Consider the following 10,504-nt stretch of genomic DNA (forward strand, 5'->3'; position numbering starts at 1 on the left):
GGTGACAGAGAAGAAACACAAACAAACTCATATTTTGAAGGTCTTATTTCTACTACTGTTCCAAAGTGAATTTTGCAACTGGCTTTGTGCTTGGCTTCCTCTGTTTATAGAAAATTCCCCCCTGCCTTTTCCATGTGGGACACAGTCTCACTGTTCCTGTTGATTATAGCTTGGGATGACCACACTCGGCCTATTTGTTGTTGTTGTTAATAGAGTTTAAACCTTGTGCATGCTATGTAAGTATTCTACCCCTGGTACTGGGGATTCAACCTAGGACCTTTGCACTGGGCTATATCCCTAGCCTTAAAAAAAAAAAAAAAAAAAAAAAATTAAGCTGGATGTGGTGGCACATTCCTGTGATCCCAGCACTAGGAAGGCTGAAGCAGAAGGATTACCACAAGGATTGAGGCTAGCCTGAGCTACGTAGTGAGTTTAGGGCCAGCCTGAACTATGTAGCAAGACCCTTTCTCAAAAAAATCAGTCAATCAAAATTTTTATTTTGAGATGGGATCTCATTACATCATTAAGTTGCCTATGCTGGGCTCAAACTTTTATTTCTCTTGCCTTAGCTTCCTGTATTGCTGGGATTATAGGCATGTTCCACCCCTTGATTTTATTTTGAGGCAAGGTCTCACTTAGCTGTCCAGGCTTCCCTTGAATTTGTGATCCTCTTGCTTTAGCCTTTCAAGTAGCTGGGATTATAAGCATGTACCACTACAGTTGGTCTTTTGTTTGTTTGTTTGTTTGTTTGTTTTTTTGAGACATTGCCTTAATCAATCCAAGTGGGCCTCATACTCATGAACCTCCTGCTTCAGGCTTCTAAATGCTAAATTATAGATGTGTGCCCCTATGCTTGGCCTCAAGGTCATTTAAAAAAATCATACTGCTTTTTTTTCTTCCATTGCTCATGCCAACTGGATAGACTAAAGTGCTTAAATCTTTAGCCTCTTCTCCCACCACTTGCCTTCTTTCTTGCATGGTGCATCTCACCCTCACTTCTGGGCCTTTGTGCCTAGAGATCTTTTCACCTGCCCTTCCCTCGCAGCTACCTGTCTGTTTGTCCTTCAAGGCGCAGTCGAGCATCTCTCTTCAATTAATTCTTTCTATTGGCCCCTGACAGCCAATAGCTGCTTTCTCTTCAGTACTTCCAGAGCATTCTACCCTTGTCTGTGTTGTCTCTCTTAGGCTGTGACTCATGAAGAGCATACCAGTTGGCTTATGGCTCAAGCTCAGTCAGTTTTGGCTTCTGTTTAGTTGAAAATTTGTACAGGAGACCAACTTGAACGAACAAATGTTGATTTTGGCCTAGTGTCTATAGTGTAGGATATATTCTCATCAATAAAGTCTACTGCTAGTTCCCTGAAGTTACTTACAGGTGAAAATCCAGGAGATGAGCAAAGAGTAGTTGTTTGGTCAGCTTTCTAGATGATGTGGTCACATTATAATAATCCTATTCTGAATATAGCCCTGTCTTACCAGGAAGCTAGTGAAATATTGTCTGTGACCACAGCAGACCCTGTTTTCCCTTCACATATCTGCATGTAGTCACACTTTCAATAGTACAGGATAGAATCATGTGAGAGGCTTTTAAGTCTGAGAGTTGGAAGGGCCCACGCCCTGCTTTCCACATTTCAGTTTTTCAGAACAAGCTCACGGAGATGAACAGCTGCTCCCAGGAGCTATTGTTCTCTTTCTGTCAGCAAAGCCTCTTCAGAAGTGGGGAAAGAATTTCCATTAGAATAAGGCCAGAAACCTTACTTAGCATAATCACATTGTCTTCAATGAGACCTTATTACATCCAAAGTAATATTGGCTAATAATGAAAATTGATCCATAAAGCAAATTAATAGGAATTAACTGGAATTTAGGGGATTTGGCAGAGTACGACTAGAGTTGATTTTTGAGGTCCTATAGATCATACAGTCACATTGTATGCTGGGAAAAAACAAGTTCAAGCGAGGTTAAGTGGGTTGCCTAGTGTTGAACAGGAAGCTCATTGCAAAGTTGCAGCTATTTTAGTTTCAGCCAATTGAAATCATATTAGACTGCCATTCTTAAAAATAGCAATTTGGATAGCAAGGTGTGGTGGAGCACACTTATAATCTCATCAATTGGGAGGCAGGAGGATTGCCAGGATTTTGAGGCCAGCCTGGGCTACATGGTAAGTTTAAGGCCATTCGGAAGTACATATCAAGAGCCTTTCTCAAACAAACACAAACAACCCCCCCAAAAACAATTGGCTATGATTCAATTTAATAGAAGCCCATTCTTTCTGATACCACTTTTATCAATAGTTAATGACTGGGGAGAGAGTAACAGCCTCTAGTTAGTATTGTCTTTGATACCATGTAGGCAGGTGAAATCCTAGGGGTTTATTGGACAATAGATGGCATTCTTATGTTCCTGTGTAGCTAATATGCCACTAAGATTGCCTCATGGTCCATTGGTTATCTACTAATATTTCCCCCCCGCTTTTTTGTTTATAGTTAGAAATTTGAATGGAGGTGGGAATTGGTTAACATTCTAAACCTCATTTGCAAGTTAATGATAAATAAAAGAATACAGACGGATTTATATGGAATAGAAAAGGTACAGTCTTCATTCACTTATTCATTCAACCACTCAATTCATGTGAAAAGTATCATGTTGTAAATAGACTTACTCTCTGCCACAAGGAAGGAATTCTTATCCAGTTAGGAAGCAGGACTAGGGCATACATGGCAGTTCATGGGAAAAAAAGACTAGAACAATAGTTCAAAATATTGTTAATATTTAATTTTTTTTTTTTTTTTTTTTGGTACCGGGGATCAAACTCATGACCTTATGCTTGCCAGGCAGGCGTGGTGTCACTGAACTGCGTCCCTGGCCCAACACTGTTAATATTTTGTAGTAATCGTAAAAGAAGTTAGAATTAGAAAGATAAATGAAGACTTAAAGACATTCACAGGAGAGCTGATCTATATTTGGAAGTGCAACTGTGTCTTTAATGTTTAACAACCTTGTTTATTTATTCTTTTTACAGTTTCTACACATCTAAAAGCCAACTCTTTTGTAACAGTTTTACTCCACGAATAAAACTGGCAGGCAGGAAGGTAAGTTTTACCACCTCACAGAACCTTTGGAGATTGCCACACACTGGTATGTTTCATTATGACTCTGAGGTACTTTTATTTCCCCACAGGGTCAAGAATAGAGTTAAAAAAATTTGTCTTAGAATTTTGTGGTTTTTATAATAGATAAAAATAGAACAGGGTAGGGACAGAGTATATAGCTCCAAGAAGGCTTGCCTAGCGTGCGTAGGACCCTGAGTTCGATCCCCAGCACCACAGAAACAAAGCACTGCTAACCCCAGACTCCAAGAAATATCCACTACTTGTGTAATCCCAGCACTTAGGAGGCTGAGGCAGGAGGATTATGAGTTTGAGGCCAGCATAGACTATGTAACAAGACTGTCTCAAAAGAAAGGGGAGGGGAACAAATAATTCATTTTATTATGATGTGACTTCAGAGTGATGAGAGCACTCAGTGGAGACAATGATACAGATACATATTGTAGCAAAAGGGAAATATAATAAAACAAGCATGACAGAAAAGAATGGGTTGTTTTTTTTTTGGCTTACCAAATAGATTTAAAATATATAAATAACTGTGACATAAATTGGAAAAAGCATGTTGTTTGGTACCTGAGTACCTGGTTGATGTAAGACACAATTGCAAAGCAGTTCAGCCCGTGTATCAGGAGTAATGTAGGCCGGGGACTTAGCTCAGTGGTGTCACCGCCTGTCTTGCAAGTGCAAGGTCTTGATTTCGATCCCCTGTACCAAAGGGGAAAAAAAAAAAGGACTGAGGTTGTAGCTCAGTGTGAAGGCCCTCAGTTCCATCCCCAGTATTAACAAACAAACAAAAAGTAGCGTACATATTTGCCCTGTTTTACTAGGTAATTCCAGTTTTGGGAATGTAGCGTAAGGAAATGATTGAACATATTATATGCAATGGATTCTGCTCTAACAGCGAAAAGTTGAAAACAATAAAGCATTTATTGAATAAATCATGAATTGATAGAATGTATTTGCAACTAATAAAAATGCCATTTTAAGAACCCAATAAAAGTATTTTTGATACAGTGTGACAAGAAAAACAGGCTCTTATATTTCTAGGCCCCACTCCAGAGGACCCGTTCCCATATCTGCCTGTTTGTAGAGGGGCTGAATTCTCTGAGGATTGTCTGATTTGTGGCTGGGTTTCCTCCTTTCCTCTCTTCCTTTTCATTCCCTTCCTTTCCCCTCTCTTCCCTCTTTCCTTCTTTCATCCCTGGCTCCCTCTCACCTTCCCTCCCTTTCTTTCCTTTAGTCCTTTCTTTCCTTCTTCCTTTTCTTTCTTCACTCCCCTTCCTTTCTTTTAATCTCCCTCCTTTCCCCTTCCCCTTTAATGTTACTCTTTTATTAAGTAAGGTATTCATTTGGAGGGATATGAGAACTCCTACTGGGCCATCTCAAGTGATAAGGTGCTGAGAGATGGGATTCTTACTGGAAATGGTCTTCTAAGGTTTTATGCCTTCATACAAACATTCTCAGCAAAGTGGAACATGGAGCAACTTCTTTGCAGTTTGATAATTTTACTAAAAAATTTTTTTAAATTTAATTTTATCCCATACCCGCCTGCCTCAAGCCCCCTCAATAAATTTAAAAGTAAAAATAATTACTATTTTGGGAGGCTTGAGAGTCCTGGAAAATATTTATTAAGAAAAAAATTTAAAGTGATGCCTCTGTCAGTTTTTTCCCTCCACCTTTGTACTCCATTTCAGCAAATTGGAATGACTTACCGTGTGCTCAACTCTGGCACATATAGACAAATCAGTGCCAGTGCTATAGAGGAGGAAGGGTATAGGGTGTGGGTCAAGTGGGATCCAGCCGTGGTAGAATACACATGAATTGACCAAGTAGATCAACCGAGTTGTGGACTGACCAAGAGTCTGAAAATCTGGACTTGGATTTTGCTTCTGCCTCCTGCTAATGATGCAGCTATGGGCGCATCCTTTATCCTCTGTAGAATTGAACATCTTGTCCTGTGAAGTGGAGTTCATGCCCCCACTGGATAGGACTGTGAGAATAAATGAGCTGTGAGGGATAAGGAAAAGACCTAGCAGACTGTGACGCTGCAGTAGGCAGGTGTCGGATGTTACCTCTTGTTTTTTCATCAGTTGCAGGGAGAGTTAAGACAGTCTTGGTCTTGGGAAGCAGTTGTGTGTATACAGGACATTGTGCTTGAGTTCTAGCAGAGAAAAGAGTAATTTAATATCTATTTAATTTTATAGCCTGCCTCTGAGAAAGCAAAAATTGGCCGTGATACATGTGAGTATATTTTGAGATCTTTTTTTTTAATTGATACATTTTAGGTGTACAGTATAATGATATCGTTGGAAATTTGTACCTTTACATAATCTATCTTGGTTCTTATGTTTTCCTCCTTCAACCCCTCCACTCCTCCCTATTTACAAAGACTTTGTTTCCATTGTTTTTCTTTCTCATTTTAATTCCATTCCCTCCTTTCCTTTCCCTTACTCCTCCCACTTCTCCTTCCCCCCTTTAAAAAAATAATTGTGTACATTTTAGGTATTCAATATAACGACAGTCATCATTGGAAATTTGCACCTTTACATAATCTATCTTGGTTCTTATTTTTTTTCTCCATTCCCCTGCCCTCTCTTCAACCCTCCATCTCTCCCTGTTTACAAAGACTTTGTTTCCATTTTTTCATTTTCTCATATTGATTCCATTCCCTTCTTTTCTTTCCCCTACCCCCATTTCCCCTTCCCCTTTGCCCCTTTTCTTCCTATTTCACATTATCTATTATGCCTTTTGGTCCTTATTTATACTTTCAGTTTCTTACACCAGAGAAACTATTTGGTATTGGGCCAGGGATTTAGCTCAGTGGTTCTGCTGCCTGCCTCGCAAGCACAAGGACCAGAGTTTGATCCCTGGTACCAAAAAAAAAAAAAAAAAAAATTTGTTATTTACATGTGTCTTATTTATTTCACTTAAGAGTGTCACCTCAATGTGTATCAATTTAGCTATAAATATCTCTAATTTATCATTCTTTATGGCTGAGTAGTATTTCATTTTATTTAAAAAAAAAACAGATTTCCTTTATCCAGTCTTTAGTTGATGGGAATTGGGCCATTTCCAAGTTTTAGTTATTACAAACTGTGCTGCTATGAACATGGGTGCACATATATCCCTGTGGTGTGATTTTTAAAATTCTTTTGGAAAGTACCCAGTAGGGCAATAGCTGGGTCAGATGGGACCTTTAATCTTAGTTCTTTAAGGTATCTCCGTCCACAGTATTTGCACCCATCTGCATTCCCACCAGTAGTGGAGCAGGGTTCCCTTTTCCCCACACCCAGTATTTGTTATTGGCTGATTTCATGATAGCAGCTAATTCTTTCCGGGGTAAGGTAGAATCTCAGTGTTTTCATTTGCATTTCTGGAGTAACCAGTGATGTTGAACATTTTTCTCATATATTGATTTGCTGTTTCCACTTAACTGGGGTCCTTGCACTTGTAAGGCAGGCAGTGGCACCTCTGAGCTAAACCCCCTGCCTATTTCTACTTCTTTGTCTGAGAAATGTCTGTTCCTTTCAGATGTCCATTTTTGGATTGAGTCTTTAAATTTGGGAGATCTGATTTTTTTAAGTTCTTTATATATTCTAGATAGTAGACCTTGGTCTGAGGAACAGCTGGCAAACATTTTTTCCAACATTGTGGGTTGTTTCTTCACTCTGTTGGTGGTTGTTCTTGCTGTGCAGAAGCTTTTTAATAAGAGATCCACTTGTTGATTGTTTTTGCTAGTTCACGTGCAACTGAGGTTGTGTTCATGAAATCTTTTCCTACGCCAGTGTCTTCAAGGATTCTACCTAATCTCTTTTCCAGCCTGCTTGGTGTTTTTGTTTTAATATTTATTTATTTAGTTTTGGTACTGGGGATCAAACTCCGGTCCTTGCACTACAGGGCAGGCGACAGACACTGAGCCAAGTCCCCAGCCCTTTCTGTTTTAATATTTAGATCTTTAATCTATTTCAATATTAGTTTAGTGCATGGTGAAAGATGCAGGTCTAGTTTTAACCTTGGGCAAAATGAAAAAGTCAAGAGATTGTTTATTACTTTAAAAAGAATTACCTCACTCCTGGCAATAGAATTGCTTGAGATCACTTAAAAAGATTCACAGAAAAGCCAGGAGACCTGAGTTCCTTTTGTGTCATTTGGGGAAAGCCCTTTACTCACTTTGTATTTCTGTCAACTACTGGTTGCATGATGGTAAAAATGTTTTTTTTGTTTTTTTGTTTTTTTGTTTCCTTCCATAGGTCAGTTGTAGGGCTTAGGTAGAAAGTTTTAGAGCACTAAACATATAAAGATATTTTTAAAGAGGGACTACAGAAGAGTGAAATATTACTAACTCTTACCTTTATGTAGTGCTACACTATTTCTGTTACTTTGACAAATAATTCATTAATCTCAACAACCTAATCAATGGTTTATTATTCCATTCCATTTTTTATGGTTGAATAGTATTCCATTATGTATATTTACCATATTTTCCTTTTAAAAAAAATTTATCGGTAAATTTAATGTATACAATATAATGACATTGATTGTCCGTTCCATTTCTTATTGGTAGGTGAATATCTGTTTCTTACAGATTTTGATGATGATCCTCTGAAAACATTTAAAATGAGTTTGGATGACAGTTTGTAATGTTTGTGTGTTTCAGCTCTTGGGACTCCGAAAGAATCTGAGAATGCTCTTCCCATCCAAGTAGATTACGATGCTTATGATGCTCAAGTGTTCAGGTTGCCTGGCCCGTCCTGGGCTCAGCGCCTCGCCACCTACAGGTTTTCTGCCAGGTTCACTTGGGGGGTGCACATAAAAATCGTTTAGGAAAACCTGAAGTTCAACTGGGACCTTTATGATGTCAACCTTGAGAATGTTTTAAATTGGCAGTTGGCCAAAAGGAAGCATTGCTGTGTAGATCATCAGAGGTTCTCTTTTCAGACTCTTTGGATTAGCTGTTTCATTTGCCATGAAGTATTATTTCAAAATTAGGAGAAGATTGTTTCAGTGTTTTTCCAGCCAAGAGAAGCAATTCATCAATTCCAGAGTCATCTCCTTGCTTGCTGAGCTGGGACTAAGACAGATCTCTGGACCCCGAGTTTCTTTTAGGGTTATTATTCCCAGAGGGCAAGAACTTTTCTTTTTTTAATTCTTGCCTTTAAAATTTACTTTGTGGTATTTTGGTCATGTCATAGTTGCTAATTGTGATAGTGTTAGATTAGATCTAACAACCTTTTCATTTCTAGCTCTTGTATGACAAAACTGTCTCCTCCAAATTAGATATATATTTTATTTTTTCTTCAAACACTTGATAGTCTTGGATTTTATGCTCAGGGCTTTCTTCTGTCTGTCTGTCTCTCCCGTTCCCTCTCCCCCTACTTCAGAGTATTGGGAAATGAACCCAGGGGTTCTCAACTGAGCTACAGTCTTTAAAATTTTTTTTTAAATTTGGAGACAAGGGCTCACGAAGTTGCCAAGGCTGGCCTCAAACTGTTTTTAGGTTTTTTTTGGTACCAGGAATCGAACTTGGTTCCTTGCACTTGTGAGGCAGGCGGCGGAACCATTGAGCTAAATCCCCGGTCCACTGCTTAATTCTTTGTGTAGAATTTTTTCATGAATGTGTGAATCAGAAGACTAGCTTAGCCCCTCCCACCCCCCCCAGTTGACCAAGTGACTTGAGCCTGTATTCTGGATTTTTAAATTTATAAAGCACAACTGATTGGAATGTTGTATCTCTTGATTTTGTGGTAGATGACCTAATGGTGGACACATAGTTATTTTCTGTCCTTTTCCCTCGTCCCATCCTAGCATCTCATCCTGAGAATCTTTAGAGCTCAGAATAAGTACTGATAGCAGCTCTCCTACATGAGGATGCTGCTTAGGGTTTTTTTGCTTTTGTTTTGTACCAGGAATTGAACTTGGCCCCTTGTTCTTGCAAGGCAGGCTGCAAAACCACTGAGCTAAATCCCTGGCCTTAGGGGTTTAATGATAACTAATTAGGTGTTTTTCTTCTGAGTCTTTATGTTTTTATATTTTTGTTTAAGATGGGGTCTTGCCGAGGATTTAGCTCAGTGGCACTGTGCCTGCCTCACAAGTGTAAGGTCCTGAGTTCAATCTCTGGTACCACCAAAAAAAAAAAAAAAAAAAAGATGGGGTCTTGCTGCCAGACTTAACCAATCCTCCTGCCTTAGCTTCCTGAGTAGCTGGGTCTGTAGGCTCATACCACTATTCCTGATTGTACAGACTGTGCATCTTAATGGTCACTGTTTGTTGTATGTGGCTCGGCATATATTGGTGCTCAAATACTTACTGTTGAGGTAATGAACGTGTAGTCCATACGTGGGATCTATGTTCAGGCTCTGTTTAAGCTCTGACTTAATGAAGATCCTTTTAGGGGAAAAGAAACAGCTCTGGTACCATAAGGGAAGCCCTATTGGTAGGCTGATGCTTTCATTCTGAGGCCCTATTCCCACTCAGGCTTCTTTCCTTTTGCTCCTCCGTGAGATTTTCTCCTTAGGGAGTTTTATGTTTTAATAAGAATATATTGCTTTTTAAAATTTTATTTAAAAAATAATCTGGGGATTTAGCTCAGTGGTGCTGTGCCTGCCTCGCAAGCACAAGGTCTTGAGTTAGATCTCCAGTACCAAAAAAAAAAAAATTGTATTAAAGAAACATTCAGACATGCTTAAGTAGAGAGACTAATACCATGAACAGTTATCAACATGTTGCCAATCTTTTTCATGACCTCTCTCATTGTAAATTTTGGCTAGAGTATCTATAAACCCCAGGTATCCCCCTCCCCCCATATACCTGAATGAGCTGCAGTGTTCATCGTTAACAGATGAGATTTTTGATCCAGGCACATACTTGTCATCCCAGTTACTTGAGAGGCTGAAGCAGGAATAGCAAAACTTTGAGGCCAGCTGGGCAACTTAGCGAGACCCTGTCTCAAAATATAAAAAGGGCAGGAAATGTAGCTGCATGACAGGGTTTCCCTAGGTTTGAGCCCTAGTCCTGAGGGTGGGACAGGGAAGAAGACAGGATGCAGGCAAAATCAAGAAGGGGAGGGAGGGGGACAACAAGGAGGGAGAATTAAAAATAAATATCATGCCGGGCGTGGTGGTGCACACCTGTAATCCCAGCACTCGGAAGGCTGAGGCAGGAGGATCACTAGGAGTTCGAGACCAGCCTGAGCTACATAGTTCCAGGCCAGTCTCAACTACATAGTGAGATCCTGTCTCAAAAAACCAAAAAATAAAAAAATAAAAAAAATAAAAAACCATCACAGTGCCATTTTTACTAGTAACTAAATTTCAGTCCATATCCAGATTTTTTGCTGCAGTTGGTTTGGATTCACACATTGCATTTAGTTATGTTTTTTTTTTTTTTTTTTTTTT

At 39.3% G+C, this 10,504-nt stretch overlaps 1 protein-coding gene across 13 annotated transcripts in view; it reads left to right on the forward strand.

Annotated features, from left to right (window-relative positions):
• The window catches only part of Depdc5 (DEP domain containing 5, GATOR1 subcomplex subunit), a 135,039-nt gene that overhangs the window by 33,988 nt on the left and 90,547 nt on the right, over window positions 1–10,504 (forward strand). For 7 of the 13 annotated variants that reach the window (XM_010603855.2, XM_010603858.2, XM_010603857.2 and 4 more), the window contains 3 exons: window positions 3,023–3,092; window positions 5,315–5,351; window positions 7,768–7,900. In XM_010603855.2, the coding sequence (XP_010602157.1) occupies window positions 3,023–3,092; window positions 5,315–5,351; window positions 7,768–7,900 (240 nt within the window). The remainder of the gene's footprint in view (window positions 1–3,022; window positions 3,093–5,314; window positions 5,352–7,767; window positions 7,901–10,504) is intronic. The other 6 variants (XM_010603856.2, XM_033762349.1, XM_010603863.2 and 3 more) reach the window with 1 other exon arrangement.

The sequence above is a fragment of the Fukomys damarensis genome, unplaced genomic scaffold (assembly GCF_012274545.1).
Source record: "Fukomys damarensis isolate Sample0158 unplaced genomic scaffold, DMR_v1.0_HiC HiC_scaffold_12, whole genome shotgun sequence".
Lineage (NCBI taxonomy): Eukaryota > Metazoa > Chordata > Mammalia > Rodentia > Bathyergidae > Fukomys > Fukomys damarensis.